Genomic DNA, 24,767 nt, shown 5'->3' with positions numbered 1-24,767 from the left:
ACAATCAATGAACCAACAGCATCGCCTGGGGCTATACATTCTCTCCCAGGGTATACATTTTGGAGCGTAGCATAAGGTAACCAGTCCATCCAGTATGCATAATAATATAGTCCACACTCAAAGGCGTTTACTCAAATTTGTTTAATTTTGGAATACAGGCTAGACCAATTATGTACCAAAGATTAAATTAAATCAGTTTTGCTTCATGTTTTTCTGCCATTTGTAATTTGCTCTGTACCCACACAATACACTGCTAGTTCACTCATACTCACTTATATTCTCCTACTCTCTGCTCATTGTTAAAATCAAAGAAAAATAATGGCAAAGATATCAACTACGGTATGTCAGTATACTCTATGTAAAATGATTAAGGGAATACCAGAAACATGCACAAATACTCCCATATACTGAAGGTACAGTTTAAAACATTCTCACACCTATCTTTGCAAACGTATCATATTACTCAAACTCCTGATGTTGACGTTTAAACGCTTGATGTAAACACTCAGGCACTATTTCAAAGAAAGGGAAGAAAATCTATACAAAAGCTTATTCAGATTAATGAGGGTTCTTTTAAGAACCCTTATTGCCTTCCAAAGTATCCTTCTTGCCTTCGGAACAATCATCAAAGAACCCTTTCTTCCGAAAACATTTTTTAGGATGAAAAAGGTTCTAGGTAGAACTAGGTAGAACTCTAGGTAGAACTCTTTGCCTTACAATGAACTTTTGTCTTCCAAAAAGGGTTCATCAGATAAAAACAGTGTTTGGCAGAACCTTATCCCTCTGCAAAGAACCCTTTGGAACCCTTTTCTCTAAGAGTGTAAACTAAACTGTACTCTAGTGCTTTGTGTTGGAAGAGGGCGTCTCATGCTCAGAGAGAAACAAACACACCTCTGATGTTTTGTTCAATCACTCTCACAAGTTCATTTTATATACAAATGTAAAGTTTTTGAACAACAACAACAAATACAACTACAACAACAATCAGCTCTGCAGCCAGTGTGACAACATTTGTTCCATGATGCCATGGAAATGTCCACAACATACAGTTTCATGGTCCTGATCAAATCAGGCTAAAGCAGAGTGTTGGCTAAGAATTCGACCTAAAGCACATACTTCTCCGCATAGAACGGACATAAGTGAGGGGATCATAAGAGTTATTTTGAGTTTTTCTTCATCTGAGGCTGAAGTCCCCAAGTGAAGGCTGTCGCCCGTTGAGCCCCTCTGAGGTGGTGACCAGCTGACATCACAGGGGACGTCAGAGGTTTGTTAAAGGTCATTTAAACTGAACTGACTTTGACTGAACTTTCTAAATCTAGGGCAGGGTTCATTCCATGACTGCATCCATCTTGGTATTCAGTGGCTTCCTTTTCTTGTTTTCTTGTCTCCTTTCCTACACTGATGTAAAAGAACAGGGACAGTTGGAATCAGATTCAAAGTGAGGAGCGCTGTTTTGTATTCACCACCTATCCTTTGTCTCTTCAGGTCAGCCCATGTGAAGAGGAGACGAGGTAGCCATGTGGTAGTGAGCATTGGGCAAGTAACTGAAAGGTTGCTGGTTCAAATGCCCGAACCGACTAGGCAGAAAAATCTGTAACCCTAATTGCTCCTGTAAGTCCTTCTGGATAAGAGTGTCTGCTAAAATTTCAAAAAAATGAATCCTTTTCAGACTATTGAGATACACCCTAGAGTTCTGTTTTCTTGGCTACTCTGGGGGTCAAAGCTGAGCTCTTTGGGTCGTGCAAGTGCTGTCTTATCTGCTTTTGTAGGTGGGGAATATGGTTTGATATGAATTGGAAAATGTTTGCCCAATGTGCATCTGATTTTATTATTTTAATTTCACTCTACATTATAAAAACGTAATATCATAATAAATGTGGATGACCTCCGGAGGTGGTGAGGAAGATCTGATCCCAATGTGTCTTTAAATCATCTACACCTGTCTAAAAATGTGGGCACAATCAGAATGTGGACAAGATCAGGACAAAGAGTCCATGTTAGCACCAGTTATAAACAGGGCTACTCCATTATCCACTAGTGATTGGTAATGTTGACCCAGCAGTGCTCAGTGAACAAACTACATGCAAGTGCTATTTATTTAGTCTAAACGTGACAGCCAGGCTGTTATTGCGAAACAGCAAAGGCTTTAATTACGAAACAGAAATATATAATAGTCTGCTACACGTGACGGATCTAGTTACAGTCTCTTTCTCAATAAGCCTATACTTGCTTTTTAAAGACGCATCAAGATCGATCTTCTCACGTTATCTAACTTGGCACACACTTATTGATAAACCACCTTTTCTTCTCTTCAGCATGTGAAGTCCATTGTACATTCTGTGGTGAAGTGGGTGTGTTTTTGGGGGGTGATGCAAATACCCTCAGTTTGTATAAATAGTTTCTGTGCAAGCATCTCCCTCAGACCAGTGAATGCATCTGAACTGAGCTGATCTAAGAGACACACATTCAGCACAATGTAAGTATAAATGATAGTTTATCATTGCGTTGACTAGGTTTGTTTGAGTTGTTATGGTGTTAAGTAACTAAAGCAAGAGTGATTTTTCTAGAAATAGGAATGTGTAATAACACAGTTTACTGTCTTTTAAAGTATTACAATATTGCAATCTTAATCAGTTATGTCTGTATAACATATTTTTTATATGATTATGTCACTGACTGTTTGTGTGTACTTTAGGTTTTTCATGTGAGGTTTAGGTTTTCAAATCAAATGTATTTGTCACATGCGCTGAATACAACATGTGTAGTAGACTTTACAGTGAAATGCTTACTTCCGAGCCCTTTCCCAACAATGCAGAGTTAAAAACGAAGAATAATTTGCAAAATAAAAAAGGAAATAGTAACACAGTAAAATAACAATAACGAGGCTAAATACAAGGAGTACCAGTACCGAGTCATTGTGCAGGGGTAGAATGTTGTTGAGGTAATATGTACAGGTAGGTAGGGGTAAAAGTGACTAGGCAATCAGGAGAGATAATGAACAGAGTAGCAGCACGATATGTGAAGAGTGTGAAAGAGTATTACATTGTGTCTTTGTGATGACACTGACTGTTTGTGTGTACTTTAGGTGTTTAATGTGATGACACTGACTGTTTGTGTGTACTTTAGGTTTTTAATGTGATGACACTGACTGTTTGTGTGTACTTTAGGTGTTTAATGTGATGACACTGACTGTTTGTGTGTACTTTAGGTTTTTAATGTGATGACACTGACTGTTTGTGTGTACTTTAGGTTTTTAATGTGATGACACTGACTGTTTGTGTGTACTTTAGGTTTTTAATGTGATGACACTGACTGTTTGTGTGTACTTTAGGTTTTTTATGTGGTGACACTGACTGTTTGTGTGTACTTTAGGTTTTTAATGTGATGACACTGACTGTTTGTGTGTACTTTAGGTTTTTAATGTGATGACACTGACTGTTTGTGTGTACTTTATGTTTTTAATGTGATGACTGACTGTTTGTGTGTACTTTATGTTTTTAATGTGATTACACTGACTGTTTGTGTGTACTTTAGGTTTTTAATGTGATGACACTGACTGTTTGTGTGTACTTCAGGGTTTATTTTTCAGGGTTGGTTGGCTTGCTTCTCATCTTGACTGCTGAAGCCAGAATTGGGTAACGAAGTTATAATACACATCTGTTCTTACTTTCCTCACATCGTAACCACACGTTTCAGAATGACTTCTCTGTTTGTATAGTGAACGAACGGTATCCGGGCTAAATCGCATGCTGTTGTTCTTTATTGATTTCTTTTCCACTGATTCCTTTAGAAACTCCTCTGAGTCTAGCTTATGCACCGAGTCAAAGGAATGTCTGCTCTATGATCTGGTGTGCAAGAATGACGATTATGAGGTGAGTCTTGTGCAGCACAAATGAATGGCACATTGGGGCTACAATTTAGAATTTGTTTCACCACCTTTTTTGTGACCAATTTTTTTAATGTTTAGTTGTTGGTCAGGGTAGCAGAAACAAAATAAAAGCATTTGCATTAGAATATATCAAATCAACAACATGATAATCATCATTATCACCCCCATTTTGGTTATCGCATTGGGTTTCGGTAATTGGAAACATGTTGTAGATCAAGTCATGCAGGGTTGTAGATCACCCTAATCGCGTTCTCAACATCCGTAACTCAATACACTCTCCAACACAGGACTCTGAGTGAAGGTTTGTGTCTGTGTTACAGGTGCGCCACTATGACTCGGTGAAATGGGTGTCGACAGACGAGGAATGCTACTTCATGGACAAGGCCACTTACACTGCCTTCCGGAGACTCTTCAAATACATCACCGGATCCAACAAGGCTGGTGTGTGTGTGGTGTGTGTGTGTGTGTGTGTGTGTGTGTGTGTGCGTGCGTGCGTGCGTGCGTGCGTGCGTGCGTGCGTGCGTGCGTGCGTGTGTGTGCGTGTGCGCCTGTGGATGCTCGTGCATGAGTCTGTTTCCATGCGTGTGTGTCTACCTGGTAACATGTGCTTACACACATTTTTCCTATAGGCGTCAACATTGACATGACAGCTCCGGTGACTGTCAAAATTGAAGAGAAGAAGAAGATGTGGGCGTCGTCTGTCTTCACCATCAGCTTCCTCCTGCCGTCTGACTATCAGATGACTCCTCCCCGACCCACTGATGACAAGGTAAAGCCAAATCCCAAATAGACCCTACGCCCTATGCACCCTACGCCCTTGTAAAGATCTGAGAGGATTTGATTGGTTTAAGCAATATGGTGAAACTTCCACTTAGCCTATCAGAGGGCAAAGTGGAGCTATTACCATATTGCTGACACCTGTCAAACCCCTGTAAACCTGACACAATGACATCCACATCGTTATCCAGGGGTCTGTAATATTTGTGTGATTTATTGTGTGTGTTTTTTCAAATACTTACGCTGAGCTTGCCTGGCTCAATGGCACCAATGGAATAGTCCCAACAGTGCAAACCTCACCCACCTGGCACTAGAAAAACTGAATCTAAGTTGGACATAATATGATTGTCTATCAGACCTGGGTTCAAGAAGTATCTTTCAAATACTTCGATTTAGCTTTTATTGAGTGCCAGGTGGGTGGGGTTTGCACTTTTGGGACTTTTCCATGGCGCCATTGAGCCAGGCAAGCTCAATCGAGCGAACCTTAAGTATTTGAAAAAACACAAATACCATTTGAACCCATGTTAAGTATGTCATGTTTTTTTAAAGACCGCTGGTTAACAATGTGGATGTCTTTGTGATTTCCCCGTGCAGGTGTATTTTACAGAGACGCCAGACATGAAAGTGTACGTGAGGAGCTACGGTGGATGGATGATGTCTTTGACATCCAGTGTAAACTCTATGCTGCTGAAAAGGCAGCTAGACAACGTCCAGGCCACCTACAACAAAGACTACCACTATGCTGTGGGATATGACAGGTGAGAGCACGGATACAAATCCTTCAATATACTCATATCCAGCATCCAACACAATTCCACCAAAATACTTTTTCAAACATACTTTAATATTTTGTGTGTGTGTATGTGTCCTACAGCCCAATGAAGATTCTGAATAGGCACAACGAGGTGTGGTACATGGTTGAGGGAGAGCCTGTGTGCCCTACCTCCTCCTAAACATCCTCCTCCATTACTGCTGAGTCTGGCATTACCACTTTGAGGAGGACCAATGGGAGGTGCATGGTAGACTGAGAACATCTGAGAAAATGTGGTTTGGGGGCAAAAATATATAATCCAAAATCAATATGCCACATACTATAGAGTGTATACAAACTGTAGAGTGTATGCAAACTTTGCTCATACTTATTCAGGGTTCAATTTGTTAGAGAGGTGACTAGCACCCCCTAGACCTGTGATTCGAACTCTATACATAGAGGTTCTAACGATGTGGGGTGAATGTAGACAGGGATACGTTTGTACTAAATAACTGGTTCCGTTTGTCAAAAAGGAAGTTACTTTTCACAAACTACGACATTCAATGTTGGACATGATTTGGATCTTTTTCTCAATAAAATATGAATAGTGTCTGGGTTGAGTTTGTTTCCTCTTAAATATATGCCAAACAAATCCTCTCCAGCTCTTTGGTCGTACTCGAGTGGTGGTGAATACAGTATGATTATAATGAACATAAAATCTTGGGTAATTGTGTCAGATAACATATTTGTTATATAGTCTGTCCGTGAGAGATTACAATGAACATTACAAATGAAATGTTAAATTTTACATTTTAGTCATTTAGCAGACCTTCCTATCGAGAGCGACTTTGTTTCAGTCACTCTTTTCAAAAATACAGTGAAGTCGTATACAGTGAACACTGTACACCTTTCGCCATTCAGTGCCGCCGTTAATAACGAGGGCATGTTCTAAGAAGGAAACTTCTCAAGTACTTCAGAATAGTAAGAAAACAGATCACAAGTGCACTCTTCGAAAAAAGGGTTCCAAAATGGTTCTTTGCAGATGGATAAGGTTCTACCAAGAACTGTTTGGATCAGAATAACAATTTTTGGAAGACAAGGGTTCTTTGTAAGTCAAAGGGTTTTACCTAGAATCTTTAACATTCTAAGAACCGTTTTTGGAAGAAAGGGTTCTTTGATAATTCTTTGGAAGGCAATAAAGGTTCTACATAGAACCATATATAATATTTCCCAGCATGAGCTATTGGAGATTTTCAGAATTATTTGTTTTATTGTAATATCTGTTTTTGCATGTAAATGGATTGGTTGATTAATTTTATGCTACACAAAGATAAAGAACATACAGTTTTCTAAACTAATCCAATTTGTTAGTAATTGGATTTATTGCGTACATTACTGAGGTAGTTGTTCCAGTTTAGATGATTGAGATAGTCTCAGTACTCAATCTTCCCTACCCTGGCAGTCATTCTGAATGCAGATTGTGGGTGATTAAGGTTACCCTTAGAACATCCTCAATTTGTCTGGTCATGGACTCTACCAGGTGTCGAAAGCTTTCCACAGGGATGCTGGCCCATGTTGACTCCAATGCTTCCCACAGTTGAGTCATGTTGGCTGAATGTCCTTTGTCCATTCTTGATACACATGGGAAACAGTTGAGCATGAAAAACCCAGCAGCGTTGCAGTTCTTGACACAAACCAACATGCAATTGTCTCAAGGCTTAAAAATCCTTCTTTAACCTGTCTCCTCCCCTTCATCTGCAATGATTGAAGTGGATTTAACAAGTGACATCAATAAGAGATCATAGCTTTCACCTGGTCAGTCTGTGTCATGGAAAGAGCAGGTGATCCTAATGTTTTTTATACTCAGTGTATCAAATCAAATTGTATTTGTCACACGTGCCGACTACAACAGGTGTAGACCTTACCGTGAAATGCTTACTTACAAGCCAGTTTTAAGAAAATAGAGTTAAGAAAATATTTACTAAATAAAATGTAAATAAAAAAAGTAACACAAAATAGCAATAATGAGGCTATATACAGGGGGTGCATAGAAAATGTTGTTTCCCCTTTAAATTTTGATTCTCTTATTCTTTTTACTTATTGCCATTTAGTGTGTGAAAACAAGTATTGTTAGTTATATGCTATGGTGTTGTCGTGCCCTCTTCACAACTGTCTTGGTGTGTTTGGACCATGATAGTTTGTTGATGATGTGGACACCAAGGAACTTGAAACTCTCAACCCAATCCACTACAGCCCCGTCGATGTGAATGGGGGGGTGTTCAGCCCTCCTTTTCCTGTAATCCACGATCATCTCCTTTGTCTTTCTCACGTTGCGGGAGAGGTTGTTGTCCTGGTACCACACTGCCAGGTCTCTGACCTCCTCCCTATAGGCTGTGTCATCGTTGTCGGTGATCAGGCCTACCACTGTTGTGTCGTCAGCAAACTTAATGATGGTGTTGGAATCATGCTCGGCCACGCAGTCGTGGGTGAACAGGGACCACAGGAGGGGACTAAGCACACACCCCTGAGGGGCCCCCATGTTAAGGATCAGCGTGTCAGATGTGTTGTTGCCTACCCTTACCACTTGGGGGCGGCCCGTCAGGAAGTCCAGGATTCATTTGCAGAGGGAGCTGTTTAGTCCCAAGGTCCTTAGCTTAGTGATGAGCTTTGTGGGCACTATGGTGTTGAAGCTGAGCTGTAGTCAATGAACGGCATTCTCACATAGGTGATCCTTTTGTCCAGATAGGAAAGGGCAGTGCGAAGCGCAATTGAGATTGCGTCATCTGTGGATCTGTTTGGGCGGTATGCAAATTGGAGTGGGTCTAGGGTTTCCGGGATGAAGGTGTTGATGTGAACCATAACCACCCTTACAAAGCACTTCATGGCTACAGACGTGAGTGCTACGGGGCAGTACTCATTTAAGCAGGTTATCTTCGCTTTCTTGGGCACAGGGACTATGGTGTTCTGCTTGAAACATGTAGATATTACAGACTCAGTCAGGGAGAGGTGGAAAATGTCAAAGACACTTGCCAGTTGGTCCGTGCATGCTCTGAGTACACGTCCTGGTAATCCGTCTGGCCCCGCGGCCTTGTGAATGTTGACCTGTTTAAAGGTCTTGGTCACATCGGCTAGGGAGAGCGTGATCACTCAGTCTTCCGGAACAGCTGGTGATCTCATGCATGCTTCAGTGTTGCTTTTTTCGAAGCAAGCATAAAAGGCATTTAGCCCATCTGGTAGGCTCGCGTCACTGGGCAGGTTGTGGCTGGGTTTCCCTTTGTAGTCCGTAATAGTTTGCAAGCTCTGCCACATCCGACGAGCATCAGAGCCGGTGTATTAGGATTCAATCTTAGCCCTGTATTGACGCTATACCTGTTTCATAGTTCGTCTGAGGAAATAGCAGAATTTCTTATAAGCGTCCATATTAGTGTCCCGCTCCATCAAAGTGGCAGCTCTAGCCTTTAACTCGGTGTGGAAGTTGCCTGTAATCCATGGCTTCTGATTGGGATCTGTACGTACGGTCACTGTATTTTTGAGCGGCAGGTAGCCTAGTGGTTAGAGCGTTGGGCAAGTAACTGAAAGGTTGCTAGATCAAATCCCCGAGCTGACAAGGTAAAAATCTGTCATTTTGCCCCTGAACAAGGCAGTTAACCCACTGTTCCTAGGCTGTCATTGTAAATAAGAATTTGATCTTAATTGATTTGCCTAGTTAAATAAAGATTTTTTTTATCAATAAAAATGGATGAAGTCGTTGACCCACTTATTGATGAAGCCGGTGACTGAGGTGGTATACTCCTCAATGGCACTGGATAAATCGCAGAACATATTCCAGTCTGTGCTAGCAAAACAGTCCTGTAGCGTAGCATCCACGTCATCTGACCACTTCTGTATTGAGCGAGTCACTGGTACTGGTACTGCTTGTAAGCAGGAATCAGGAGGATAGAATCAGATTTGCCAAATGGAGGCCGAGGGAGAGTTTTGTACGCGTCTCTGTGTGTGGCGGAAAGGTGGTCTAGAGTTTTTTTCCCTCTGGTTGCACAAGTGACATGCTGTGAGATATTAGGTCAAACGGATTTAAGTTTGCCTGCATTAAAGTCCCCGGCCACTAGGAGCACCGCTTCTGGATGAGCATTTTCTTGTTTGCTTATGGCCTTATACAGCTCGTTGAGTCCGGTCTTAGTACCAGCATCAGTTTGTGGTGGTAAATAGACGGCTATGAAAAATATAGCTGAAAACTCTCTTTTTAGATAGTGTGGTCTACAGCTTATCATGAGGTACTCTACCTCAGGTGAGCAATACCTCGAGACTACCTTAATATTAGACATCGCGCACCAGCCGTTATTGACAAATAGACACACCCCTCATCTTACCGGACGTAGCTGTTTTGTCCTGCCGATGTACGGAAAACCCAGCCAACTGTAAATTATCCATGACGTGGTTCAGCACCAGATATTACAGTTTTTAATGTCTGGTTGGTAGGATAGTCTCGAACGGAGCTCATCCAGTTTATTCTCCAGTGATTGTACGTTGGCCAATAGAACGGATGGTAGAGGCGGGTTACCCACTAGCCCACGAATTCTCACAAGGCACCCTGATCTGCACCCCTGTATTTCCTTCTTTTCTTCGTGCGAATGATGGGGATTTGGGTCTTGTCTGGCAGCAACATTGTATCCTTCGCGTCAGACTCATTAAATAATAAATATTCATCCAGTTCGAGGTGAGTAACCGCTGTTCTGATATTCAGAAGCTCTTTTCGGTCATAAGAGACGGTTATGTACAAAATAAGTTACAAACATTGCGAGAAAAAAAAACACACAAAATATCACAATTGCTTAGCAGCCCGTTAAACGGCAGCCATCCCCTCGGGCGCCATTCTTTCAGTATGTAATGTATTGTCAATAATAATGACATTTTAAAGGTTAATAAATCCGGTTCATCCGGTTCACCATTCATAGAGAGTTATAGGAAGAACCCTCCAAAGCTTTAAGGGTTCTTGATAGAACCGTTCATAGGTTGGTATTTTAACTGTCCTATTTCTATAGAGGAAGAATCTAATTATCCCATGTTGTGATATATTTTAATACTGTAACATGATTTGTTCGTGAGGAAATATTTGAATATTAAAGGTTTAATAGTGTCTTAGTTTTGTAGTTGAATTGGTTTTGTTCAACTAGTGTAAAATTGTTTTGTTCAACTAGTACTAAAGAATAGCTTAGTTCAACTACTACCAAACAATTTTGAACCACCATCAACCATTTCCTGAACAGAAGCATAACCTAGATAACATATCTTTTCCAGAACATATAAGGCTTCACTAGAAACATAACTTGGATATGATAGGCCCGCAATCCCAGGGGACAAATAGATTGCATCTCAAATGACACCCAATTCCCTATAAAGTGCACCCTGGTCAAAAGTAGTGCACTATATTGGGAATAGGGTGCAATTTGGGACTCATGCCACGTGTCCATGAATGTCATAATTCATATCCCGACAGAGGGGAAAGTTAGATAAGCGATCACCCTTGGACTGCTGTCTTATCTCTGACGTCAGTCGGCACATCATTAAGATTACCATGTTGTGCTCCAGCCCAGTGATTGGCATGTTGTTATCTGCACCCACCTGGTAAGTGATCTGGAATGTTGCCTATTGAGTACAATTAAATCCAGGCTTCTCTTGAAATTGCACCCCTGGAGGTCAGTGTCCCAGGGCCCCAAATGCGGGTTTGCACTGTTTGAAGTTACTTTGAGAAGATTTGGGCAAGAAGTTTAAAGCATGGTAATATTGGGTTAATTTACTTTTATTGGTTTTCGGTTGTGAAACGCTACTAAAGTTATCGGATGGTGGCAGTGGCTACAAAAACAAACCCAAAGCGTGTAGGATTGTATTCCATTTTTTTTCTCCATAGACCGCTTACAAGGTAAGGACACAAATGTATTCTTGCACTTTGGGGTTGTAATCTTCTTAGTATTGTTCCTCACTATTAACCTACCTGCCTGCCTTCCTACTTGCCTGCCTTCCCACCTACCTACCTGCCTACTGATCTGCCTTCTTGCCTGCTGACCTACTAACCTACCTGTCTGCCTACCAACCTATCTACCTGCCTACCCATCTGTCTACACTGTAAAAAAAAATTACAGTACATTACTGGCAGCACAGTAGCCAGTAGGTTACTGTAACTTTACAGTAAAATACTGGCAGCACAGATCTTTACTGAAACACAAATGTGCAGCATATTAAGTTAACAGCTGACTACAGCAACATGGTGTATTTCTAGATGTTACAGTGCATTACTGGAAGTATAGTGGTTAGTAAACTGTTGCTGATTTACAGTGCAGGCAGCTTAGTGTCAACGACGGGCAGTATTTCTGTTACGTGTATTTGATATAGGTATTGCAATAGTGTCAATACCTATTTTGTCATTTGTAATTCACTGGCTTGAGGTACAATTCAACAGTTTAATTAGAATACAAGTATTTTGTAATACACAAATAAATGTGAAAGTAGCCCGCTTAAATTATTACAAGGAATAAACGGATAGCTGAAATGCTCCTTGGCCAGGAATGACATGCTAGCTAGTGATAAAGGTATCTTCTCCAGCTAGCTAGCAACCGATCTAATTGTTGTAACTTGCTAGCTGTTTTTTAATATTTTTTTTATTGTGAATATGTATAAGTAGCCTTCATCATTGTCCAGAGGTGGAACTTAAATGTGCATTTCATCTCTAGGACAGGAAATTACGTTGAAATACTGGCGGCAACTTCCTCTGGGGGGTGGGGTCCTTTAATGCACTGACTGTAAGTTGCTCTGGACAAGAGCGCCTGCTAAATGACCAAAATATAAATGTAAAAATGAACACTTGCAAAGCAAGTGCTGGGTATTATTCTAAGGAGCTGCGCTCTCAAACTGTTTGTATTTTGATTTATATTTAAATGTTTACATTTTGGTCATTTAGCAGACACTCTTATTCAGAGCGACTTACAGTCAGTGCATTAAACTAAAGTAGATAAACAAGAACATATCACATTCATAGCAAGTATGAGCAAGCAAGTATGAGCATAGCAAGCAGGTAAGATTACATTACCTTTACCGAGAATGGTGTATTTTTAAGACTACAAAAATCTATAGGACAAGTAGTGCAAAGCTAATACAGTCATCACGGCAGGACCCTCTAATTTCATTCATACTGACAATTAAGAAATGCCACATTATCCTTGTCAATAGTTGGAGCAGGATGAGCACCCTGCCTCAGACTGTTAGGCTGTTCATTTTCTAGCTCACAAACTATATTATTTTGCTGTGATTACTTATTTTATTCATTCTTGTCTCACGTTTGTCTCACATTTTCATTCGGCTCTCCTGTGTCCTGCTCCCAGAGATCAACCAAGTGCTATTCATCAAGCACGGGCTGATTCACTCACCTATGAGGAGAACCATCCCTCTGCAGTTCTAAGTATCCCTGCTGTCACTATTTAGACATTGAGACCACATATGCATTTGCCTGTTATCTTTTCTTGGTGGGTTTTGTCTTACACAGTCTAGAGAATTTTAGAGTTGAAGTACACCAACTACAGATCCACTGTTTGAGAATCACGAATACTAAATTCAATGTAGAATCAGTTTGGAAGGTGACAAACACCAGTGGTGAGAATTATATTGTCCCCGTCAAGAGCCCAGGCTTTTGCCATAGATGGTAGAGTTCTCGGCTCTGGACCACACAAGCTTTATATTGCATTCTGCTTAGGCACTTTACAAGTGTTCAAATCTCAGTGTTAAGGTAAAAAGTGTTGTGAATGTTAAATCTGAGTGTTGATTCTATTGGGATTAACATCAGTGGGATTGAAATTGACACCACATGCGGTGAATAAATGAAATGTTACTTGAATCACAACTGTGTGGTGGTGTTACTCGACTGTGTTCATTTCCGTTAACTTTATCAGAATGAAAAAGACGTGGGAGGGGCCTCATCCCAAAATTCTTTGTTGCTGGTAGATTTTTTTGAATAGTTTGTTTTAATATCTATGTTTCTGCATGCACATTGATTGATTAATTGATCTTATACTATGCAAAGATAAATATATTTTTCAAAACTAATACAATCTGTAAGGGGATGGATTTATTGCACCCGTTACTGAGATGGTTGTTTCAGTTTAGATGCTTTAGCTAGTCTTGTTTTTTTTTTTTTTTTTTTTTTTTTCACCTTTATTTAACCAGGTAGGCTAGTTGAGAACAAGTTCTCATTTGCAACTGCGACCTGGCCAAGATAAAGCATAGCAGTGTGAACAGACAACACAGAGTTACACATGGAGTAAACAATAAACAAGTCAATAACATGGTAGAAAAAAAAGAGAATCTATATACAATGTGTGCAAAAGGCATGAGGTAGGCAATAAATCGAATAATTACAATTTAGCAGATTAACACTGGAGTGATAAATCATCAGATGATCATGTGCAAGAAGAGATACTGGTGTGCAAAAGAGCAGAAAAGTAAATAAATAAAAGCAGTATGGGGGGTGAGGTAGGTAAATTGGGTGGGTAGTTTACAGATGGACTATGTACAGCTGCAGTGATTGGTTAGCTGCTCGGATAGCAGATTTTTAAAGTTGTTGAGGGAGATAAAAGTCTCCAACTTCAGAGATTTTTGCAATTCGTTCCAGTCGCAGGCAGCAGAGAACTGGAAGGAAAGGCGTCCAAATGAGGTTTTGGCTTTAGGGATGATCAGTGAGATACACCTGCTGGAGCGCGTGTTGCGGGTGGGTGTAGCCATCGTCACGATGTGAACTGAGATAAGGCGGCACTTTACCTAGCATAGCCTTGTAGATGACCTGGAGCCAGTGGGTCTGACGACGAACATGTAGCGAGGGCCAGCCGACTAGGGCATACAGGTCGCAGTGGTGGGTCGTATAAGGTGCTTTAGTAACAAAACGAATGGCACTGTGATAAACTGCATCCAGTTTGCTGAGTAGAGTATTGGAAGCTATTTTGTAGATGACATCGCCGAAGTCGAGGATCGGTAGGATAGTCAGTTTTACTAGGGTAAGTTTGGCGGCGTGAGTGAAGGAGGCTTTGTTGCGGAATAGAAAGCCGATTCTTGCTTTGATTTTGGATTGGAGATGTTTGATATGAGTCTGGAAGGAGAGTTTGCAGTCTAGGCAGACACCTAGGTACTTATAGATGTCCACATATTCTAGGTCGGAACCGTCCAGGGTGGTGATGCTAGTCGGGCGTGCGGGTGCAGGCAGCGAACGGTTGAAAAGCATGCATTTGGTTTTACTAGCGTTTAAGAGCAGTTGGAGGCCACGGAAGGAGTGTTGTATGGCATTGAAGCTCGTTTGGAGGTTAGATAGTACAGTGTCCAAGGAAGGGCCGGAAGTATATAGAATGGTGTCGTCTGCGTAGAGGTGGATCAGGGAATCGCCCGCAGCAAGAGCAACATCATTGATGTATACAGAGAAAAGAGTCGGCCCGAGAATTGAACCCTGTGGTACCCCCATAGAGACTGCCAGAGGACCGGACAACATGCCCTCCGATTTGACACACTGAACTCTGTCTGCAAAGTAGTTGGTGAACCAGGCAAGGCAGTCATTAGAAAAACCGAGGCTACTGAGTCTGCCGATAAGAATATGGTGATTGACAGAGTCGAAAGCCTTGGCCAGGTCGATGAAGACGGCTGCACAGTAATGTCTTTTATCGATGGCGGTTATGATATCGTTTAGTACCTTGAGCGTGGCTGAGGTGCACCCATGACCGGCTCGGAAACCGGATTGCACAGCGGAGAAGGTACGGTGGGATTCGAGATGGTCAGTGATCTGTTTGTTGACTTGGCTTTCGAAGACCTTAGATAGGCAGGGCAGGATGGATATAGGTCTGTAACAGTTTGGGTCCAGGGTGTCTCCCCCTTTGAAGAGGGGGATGACCGCGGCAGCTTTCCAATCCTTGGGGATCTCAGATGATACGAAGGAGAGGTTGAACAGGCTGGTGATAGGGGGTGCGACAATGGCGGCGGACAGTTTCAGAAATAGGGGGTCCAGATTGTCAAGCCCAGCTGATTTGTATGGGTCCAGGTTTTCCAGCTCTTTCAGAACATCTGCTATCTGGATTTGGGTAAAGGAGAAGCTGGGGAGGCTTGGGCGAGTAGCAGCGGAGGGGGCGGGGCTGTTGGCCAAGGTTGGAGTCGCCAGGAGGAAGGCATGGCCAGCCATTGAGAAATGCTTGTTGAAGTCTTCGATTATCACGGATTTATCGGTGGTGACCGTGTTACCTAGCCTCAGTGCAGTGGGCAGCTGGGAGGAGGTGCTCTTGTTCTCCATGGACTTTACAGTATCCCAGAACTTTTTGGAGTTAGAGCTACAGGATGCAAATTTCTGCTTGAAAAAGCTGGCCTTTGCTTTCCTGACTGACTGCGTGTATTGGTTCCTGACTTCCCTGAACAGTTGCATATCGCGGGGGCTCTTCGATGCTATTGCAGTTCGCCACAGGATGTTTTTGTGCTGGTCGAGGGCAGTCAGGTCTGGAGTGAACCAAGGGCTATATCTGTTCTTGGTTCTGCATTTTTTGAACGGAGCATGCTTGTCTAATATGGTGAGGAAGTAACATTTAAAGAATGACCAGGCATCCTCAACTGACGGGATGAGGTCAATATCCTTCCAGGGTACCCGGGCCAGGTCGATTAGAAAGGCCTGCTCGCAGAAGTGTTTTAGGGAGCGTTTGACAGTGATGAGGGGTGGTCGTTTGACCGCGGACCCGTGGCGGATACAGGCAATGAGGCAGTGATCACTGAGATCTTGATTGAAGACAGCAGAGGTGTATTTGGAGGGCAGGTTGGTCAGGATAATGTCTATTAGGGTGCCCATGTTTACGGATTTAGGGTTGTACCTGGTGGGTTCCTTGATGATTTGTGTGAGATTGAGGGCATCAAGCTTGGATTGTAGGACTGCCGGGGTGTTAAGCATATCCCAGTTTAGGTCACCTAACAGAACAAACTCTGAAGCTAGATGGGGAGCGATCAATTCACAGATGGTGTCCAGGGCACAGCTGGGAGCTGAGGGGGGTCGGTAGCAGGCGGCAACAGTGAGAGACTTATTTCTGGAGAGATTAATTTTTAAAATTAGAAGTTCGAACTGTTTGGGCATAGACCTGGAAAGTATGACAGAACTTTGCAGGCTATCTCTGCAGTAGATTGCAACTCCTCCCCCTTTGGCAGTTCTATCTTGACGGAAAGTGTTATAGTTGGGTATGGAAATCTCAGAATTTTTGGTGGCCTTCCTAAGCCAGGATTCGGACACGGCAAGGACATCAGGGTTGGCAGAGTGTGCTAAAGCGGTGAGTAAGGCAAACTTAGGGAGGAGGCTTCTGATGTTGACATGCATGAGGCCAAGGCTTTTTCGATCACAGAAGTCAACAAATGAGGGTGACTGGGGACATGCAGGGCCTGGGTTTACCTCCACATCACCCGAGGAACAGAGGAGTAGTAGGATGAGGGTGCGGCTAAAGGCTATCAAAACTGGTCGCCTAGAGCGTTGGGGACAAAGAATAAAAGGAGCAGATTTATGGGCGTGGTAGAATAGATTCTGGGCATAATGTGCAGACAGGGGTATGGTGGGGCGTGGGTACAGCGGAGGCAAGCCCAGGCACTGGGTGATGATAAGAGAGGTTGTATCTCTGGACATGCTGGTCTCAATGGGTGAGGTCAGCGCATGTGTGGGGGGTGGGACAAAGGAGGTATCGGAGGTACGGAGAGTGGAACTACGGGGTCCATTGCAAACCAAAACAATGATAACTAGCCTGAACAACAGTATGCAAGGCATATTGATATTTGAGGGAGACATACAATAAGGCATAAAGTGATTGCAGGTCTTGATTGGGAGAGCTAGCTAAAACAACAGGTGAGATAACAGCAGCTAGTCAGTTAACACAGCAGCAGCAGGTAAAAATGGCGACGGCTAGGCAGAGAGGGTCGGATTAACTACACACAGATCCTGAGTTAAAGCACAGAGCCGACAGATAAAACACAAATAAACGGAATGGAGTACCGTGAATTAATGGACAGTCAAGCAAGCATCAGCTATGTAGCCAAGTGATCATAGTGTCCAGGGGGCAGCCGTAGATGGAGCAGTGAGGCCTCCACTAAGCTAGCCCGCGGCGTAAGATTGTTCGATAGACCTGTTCAGATAGCAGCCGATATGCTCAAGACAGCTAACGATTAGCGGGCCGCAGTTAGCATATGGGCGTTCAGGTTACGTCGCGATGGAGGGGCCAGTTGAATAACTCCCTCGGGCAGATAACGTCGGTATCCCAGTCGTGAAGGCCCGGTGGGGCTCCGCATCGGCAGTAAAACGGGTCCGGATAGGTGATTGTAGCCCAGGAGTGGCTGATGGAACTCTTCAGCTGGCTAGCTCCGGGATAATTGGTGTTTGCTCCGGAATTGATGTTAGCCAATAGTCACTCGGATAGCAGCTAGTTAGCTGCAAGATCCAGGTGTAAATGTCCAGAGCTTGCGGTAAAAATCCGGGGATATGGAGAGAAAATAGGTCTGGTATGCTCTGGTCTGAGTCGCGTTGTACAAAACTGGCAATAGTTTTCCGAGCTAAAGGATAGCTGATAAGCGCTAGCTGTGGTTAGCTGAACTACTCACGTTAGCTTGTGAGCTGGCTAACTTCTGGCTAGATGAATAACTCCCTCGGGCAGATAACGTCGGTATCCCAGTCGTGAAGGCCCGTTTGCTGAGTGTTTCACCAAAGCAGTTATTCTGAATGCAGGTTGCGGCTGATAAAATATTCCAATTGTTAGATATCCACCGCTGGATTCCAGTAGGAATTACTAATCATGTCATAAACCAGTTTATTGTGACTTGCAGGTCTGATGTTGCTGATGAGCCAAGATTTTCAGGAGACAATGTAAGGTCATACAGGTTTTATGTTTAATCCAAACACATTTACTTTACTTTCTGGATCCATAGGCTCAACACACTCTCCTCTTGACCTTAACGAGGAGTTAGACTTGAAACCGTTTTTATAGTTTCACAATGTCCCCCAAAAAAATTTTCTCCTAATTGAATATTATATATATATATATATTATTGTAAATATTGATCACATTACTTGTGTATGATCCTATATTTTGATACATTGAATGTTAATATTGTGGACCTATGTTATATATTTTTACCTCCTGTTTCAGGAAGTGATGTCACTGAGTTCTGCCCCTGTATATAATCACCGCCATCCCCACCTGGGATATGGATGCCTGATGAAGACCTAAGGGTCGAAACGTTGTTACAATAAAATCACCTGGGAGAATGAGCAGCAGTATGCAGCGTTTTCCTTTCTGTTTTATATCTTTGACTTCACCATCTATTGTTATCTCCAAAGTTTTGGCATCTTCCATAAATTGCAGCTGCGAATCCGCCATAGAAATAGTTAGAATAAGATGAAGCTCGGGTAAAATCGATAACTACTGAAAGATAGCTGACATGCGTTTCTCTACATTATAGTGGTCACGGTCCAACCTTTGCTGCAGTAAAGCAAAGCCAAGTCAGCCCGTGCTCATGGTTCTCACATGGGAAGTGAAATGATAGGCTACAATGACTTTGCTCATGATCATGCACGCCGCAAATGACATGTACTGTAACTATAAGTTACTTGAATTTTCTTTTGCGGGTGCATTTGCATTATCTGGATAGACACTTGTGGTTTCTAGCTAATGTTACACAAGCGTGTAGTGAAGCAACCCTTTAGTGGTCAAAACCATTAATCTTGGGGCGACAAGGGGAGCGGGTTTGCATAATGTGATCACATCACACAATTATACCATTTATAAAATTTTAATATATACATATTTTTAAGACTAGTTAAAAAACAAGTGAACATTTACAAATTATCCAATTGTTTATAATCATTTTCTGGAGAAAAAAAAACAAGTGAAGATGCAAAAACATAAGTTTGTAACCCCTATTTTTATTTGCTCCATGGCTCAGGCGGCTAAATGGACTCAAGGCTGTTTGGCTCATCTCAGTCACGAAGAGGAATAAATATACAGCTGTTTCTGATTAATAAACAATGCCATGCTGGTGGGTGGTAACATTCAAATAAAAGCCAGCCATGAAACGAAACGTAGGCTGAAAAGAATTGGTATGTCATATCATAGGAAAAGACTGCATTCACACGGCTTTCCACGAAATTGGAGGTTCGGATGTGTCACGTCAAGCCCAAATATATCATACTTTGACTAAAACGATGACTTATTGACTTAAATCGTTGTGCAACATCACGGGTAAGCTCTGGCCATCATCTTTTAGCTCGAAAAAGTGGATTTCTACTGCTGTGTGGCTTTTAAAATAAGGTTGATTTAAAAATAAAAAAAAGTAATAAATCACAGTCATAGGAAGTAAAACGTTTTTGTAACCTTTACTGAGAATGTTGTTGTAGTTAAGGATACATTGGGGTCGTCAAGGTATTTTGTATATTTAAAACAGACCAAAAGGACTTGGCAAAACGCTCAACCAGTAAAGGTTTAAGAGTTGTTACCACACTAATCTGTTCCCTATACACATTAAATTGGTAGGGCACTACTTCCACATATCTGTTCAATTGGTAGGCATTCTCACTAACCGGTGCAAAAATATATAGCCACTTACAAGGTACGCATCGAAATATGTTAATGACCCAACAATTCTTTGCCGTTCCACAACATTGATAGAATGCTGCAGTAAATATATAGCAAAATAGGAATACAGTACTTTTGTTGATGTATTGTAATAAAATTACAGCAATTGCTGTTGAATAAGTAATTATATATTACAGCATACCAATTAAAAAGGTGTGTTTTATATCACTTGCACTTGAAGAGGCCCTAACAAAGGCTTCTAAACTGGCATTGACTAACGGGCGAAACAGATCAAAAGGACATGGCTAAACCATTAAAGATTTTAGACTTGCTGATAACCTGATCTGTCCCCTACACACATTCAATTGTTACGGAACTACTACCAAATTTCTGTTAAATTGGTTCAACACTCTCACTAACAGGTGCTAAAAATATTGCCTCTTACAAGACATGCCTCAACATATGGTAATGAGCCAGAAACAACAATACCATGCACCCACTAGTGTTCAAAGAGTTTTTGGTGCTCTAAAAATATGGCATGGTACTGTATTCTGTGGGATGGTACTTAATTACACTACATTACTGGCAGTGCAGTAGCCAGTAAATTACTTTCAATATACAGGAAAAGTTTTTCAAAAAGTTTTAAAACACAGAACTGTAGTCTGTGGCACATAGCTTAGTGGTTAAAGAGCGTTGGGCCAGTAACTGAAAGGTCGCTGGTTCTAATCCCGAGCCGACCAGGGGAAATATCTATGCCCTTGAGCAAGGCACTTAACCCTAATTGCTACTGTACGTCACTCTGGATAAGAGCGTCTGCTAAATAAGGGGTCCAACATTTTTTACTCAGGCCACCTTTCCAGCATTCGGGAACATCTAGCGTCCCCCCTGCATGCGCATGCCATGTCTATTTCTGTGGGCACAAGCACTGTTCAGGACAAAAACTGTTCACACCCCTCCTGTTGGTGGAGAGAACATTTTGCAGGTTTAAATCTAATTTCTTGCAATTCTATCCATTTTGTCATGTGGGACAGAACATTTTGCCGTTTTAAAGCTAATTTTGTTGCGAAATTCTATACATTTTGCCATGTCTAATGTGTATTCATATGATATCTAAGTGACTCAAACATTACAACAAAATCTATGGACTAAAACACCTAGCTAAAAAACGTTAGCTGGCATGGGCTAGTTGATCTGGACATTTCTGTTATAAATAGCTTTCTACGGTAATGATTGACATGATGAGGAAAACTGATTATGCACTGCACAATTTCGAAATTGTACATTCTACAATTACATCTTTCAAGAGAATGTTGAAAGTCGGACTGAGTTCCTTAAAAATGTGTAATAATACTTTGTTTGTTTTGGGGGGAGCCCTGTACCCCAGCTTGCAAACCACTGTGCTAAATGACTCAAATAAAACATTTGTTGAATTACAGTAAATTACTGGTAGCACAGTAGTCAGTAAATTACTGTCGATTTACAGTACAAGGTTTTTAGATTTCCAAAATACGGTAAAATAGTACTGTATTCTGTGGGTACAGCATTCTCACTAACGGGTGCAACAAATACAGCCTCAAAATAATTTAAATAGCCAGAGATTCTTTCCCCGCCCACAACATTTCCCCACAATGCTCCATAATTCACAGTATGCTGCGGTAAATATACAGCACAACAGGTAATGATTTACTGTAAAATGTATTATTAATTGCAATTTCTGTAACTTTACAGCCGTGTAGCAGCATGCCATTGAGTCCCAATACTACATTGTTCTTTACAGTACTGTACTTTAATATACAGTGGGGAGAACAAGTATTTGATACACTGCCGATTTTGCAGGTTTTCCTACTTACAAAGCATGTAGAGGTCTGTAATTTCTATCATGGGTACACTTCAACTATGAGAGACGGAATCTAAAACAAAAATCCAGAAAATCACATTGTATGATTTTTAAGTAATTAATTTGCATTTTATTGCATGACATAAGTATTTGATACATCAGAAAAGCAGATCTTAATATTTGGTACAGAAACCTTTGTTTGCAATTACAGAGATCATACGTTTCCTGTAGTTCTTGACCAGGTTTGCACACACTGCAGCAGGGATTTTGGCCCACTCCTCCATACAGATCTTCTCCAGATCCTTCAGGTTTCGGGGCTGTCGCTGGGCAATACGGACTTTCAGCTCCCTCCAAAGATTTTCTATTGGGTTCAGGTCTGGAGACTGGCTAGGCCACTCCAGGACCTTGAGATGCTTCTTACGGCGCCACTCCTTAGTTGCCCTGGCTGTGTGTTTCGGGTCGTTGTCATGCTGGAAGACCCAGCCACGACCCATCTTCAATGCTCTTACTGAGGGAAGGAGGTTGTTGGCCAAGATCTCGCGATACATGGCCCCATCCATCCTCCCCTCAATACGGTGCAGTCATCCTGTACCCTTTGCAGAAAAGCATCCCCAAAGAATGATGTTTCCACCTCCATGCTTCACGGTTGGGATGGTGTTCTTGGGGTTGTACTCATCCTTCTTCTTCCTCCAAACACGGCGAGTGGAGTTTAGACCAAAAAGCTCTATTTTTGTCTCATCAGACCACATGACCTTCTCCCATTCCTCCTCTGGATCATCCAGATGGTCATTGGCAAACTTCAGACGGGCCTGGACATGCGCTGGCTTGAGCAGGTGGACCTTGCGTGCGCTGCAGGATTTTAATCCATGACGCTGTAGTGTGTTACTAATGGTTTTCTTTGAGACTGTGGTCCCAGCTCTCTTCAGGTCATTGACCAGGTCCTGCCGTGTAGTTCTGGGCTGATAACTCACCTTCCTCATGATCATTGATGCCCCACGAGGTGAGATCTTGCATGGAGCCCCAGACCGAGGGTGATTGACCGTCATCTTGAACTTCTTCCATTTTCTAATAATTGCGCCAACAGTTGTTGCCTTCTCACCAAGCTGCTTGCCTATTGTCCTGTAGCCCATCCCAGCCTGTTGCATGTCTACAATTTTATCCCTGATGTCCTTATACAGCTCTCTGGTCTTGGCCATTGTGGAGAGGTTGGAGTCTGTTTGATTGAGTGTGTGGACAGGTGTCTTTTATACAGGTAACGAGTTCAAACAGGTGCAGTTAATACAGGTAATGAGTGGAGAACAGGAGGGCTTCTTAAAGAAAAACTAACAGGTCTGTGAGAGCCGGAATTCTTACTGGTTGGTAGGTGATCAAATACTTATGTCATGCAATAAAATGCAAATTAATTACTTAAAAATCATACAATGTGATCTTCTGGATTTTTGTTTTAGATTCCGTCTCTCACAGTTGAAGTGTACCTATGATAAAAATTACAGACCTCTACATGCTTTGTAAGTAGGAAAACCTGCAAAATCGGCAGTGTATCAAATACTTGTTCTCCCCACTGTAGAATTATATAGTTAAATGTATTTTTTTGCAGTAAATTTACAGCAATCTGTTGGTGTACCTTTCTACCTTCCAACCTACCTGCTTACCTACAGTACCAGTCAAAAGTTTGGACACACCTACTCATTCCAGAGTTTTGCTGTATTTTGACTATTTTCTACATTGTAGAATAATAGTGAAGACATCAAAATCTATGGAATCATTTGGTAACCAAAAAAGTGTTAAACAAATACAAATATATTTGAGATTCTTCAAAGCACCCTTTGCCTTGATGACATCTTTGCACACTCTTGGTATTCTCTCAACCAGCTTCATGAGGTAGTCACCTGGAATGCATTTCAATTAACAGGTGTGCCTTGTTAAAAGTTAATTTGTGGAATTTCTTTCCTTCTTAATGCGTTTGAGCCAATCAGTTGTGTTGTGACAAGGATGTGGTGGTATATAGAAGATAGCCCTATTTGGTAAAAGGCCAAGTCTATATTATGGCAAGAAAAAGCTCAAATGAGCAAAGAGAAACGACAGTCCATCATTACTTGAAGACATAACGGTCAGTCAATAGACATTTTCAAGAACTTTTAAAGTTTCTTCAAGTGCAGTCACAAAAACCATCAAGCGCTATGATGAAACTGGCTCTCATGAGGACTGCTACAGGAAAGGAAGACCCAGAGTCACCTCTGCTGCAGAGGATAAGATCATTAGAGTTAACTGCACCTCAGATTGCAGCCCAAATAAATGCTTCACAAAGTTCAAGTAACAGACACATCTCAACATCAACTATTCAGAGGAGACTGCGTGAATCAGGCCTTCATGGTCGAATTTCTGCAAAGAAACCACTACTAAAGGACACCAATAACAATAAGAGACTTACATGGCAAAGAAACACAAGCAATGGACATTAGACCAGTGGAAATCTGTCCTTTGGTCTGATGAGTCCAAATTTGAGACCTTTGGTTCCAACCTCTGTGTCTTTGTGAGACACAGAGTAGGTGAACGGATGATCTCCGCGTGTGTGGTTCCCACCGTGAAGCATGGAGGAGGAGGTGTAATGGTGTCTGGGTGCTTTGCTGGTGACACTGTCAGGGATTTTATTTAGAAAGCATGGCTACCACAGCATTATGCATGCCGTCTGGTTTGTGCTTAGTGGGACTATCATTTGTTTTTCAACAGGACAATGACCCAACACACCTCCAGGCTGTGTAAGGGCTATTTGACCAAGAAGGATGAGTGATGGAGTGCTGCATCAGATGACCTGGCCTCCACAATCACCCGACCTCAACCCAATTGAGATGGTTTGGGATGAGTTGGACCGCAGAGTGAAGGAAAGCAGCCAACAAGTGTTCAGCATAT

At 42.0% G+C, this 24,767-nt stretch overlaps 1 protein-coding gene across 1 annotated transcript; it reads left to right on the top strand.

Moving 5' to 3' along the window:
- The first annotated feature begins 2,200 nt into the window (after positions 1-2,200).
- soul5 (heme-binding protein soul5) lies at positions 2,201-6,027 on the top strand. Its single transcript, XM_071411020.1, has 7 exons — positions 2,201-2,476; positions 3,576-3,635; positions 3,791-3,872; positions 4,210-4,330; positions 4,519-4,658; positions 5,261-5,424; positions 5,541-6,027. Coding segments are annotated over exons 1-7 (648 nt in total). The 5' UTR covers positions 2,201-2,474; the 3' UTR covers positions 5,620-6,027.
- Positions 6,028-24,767: the final 18,740 nt, after the last annotated feature.

This window comes from Salvelinus alpinus, chromosome 1, assembly GCF_045679555.1.
Source record: "Salvelinus alpinus chromosome 1, SLU_Salpinus.1, whole genome shotgun sequence".
Taxonomy (NCBI): Eukaryota; Metazoa; Chordata; class Actinopteri; order Salmoniformes; family Salmonidae; genus Salvelinus; species Salvelinus alpinus.
This window is presented reverse-complemented; position numbering and strand designations above follow the sequence as displayed.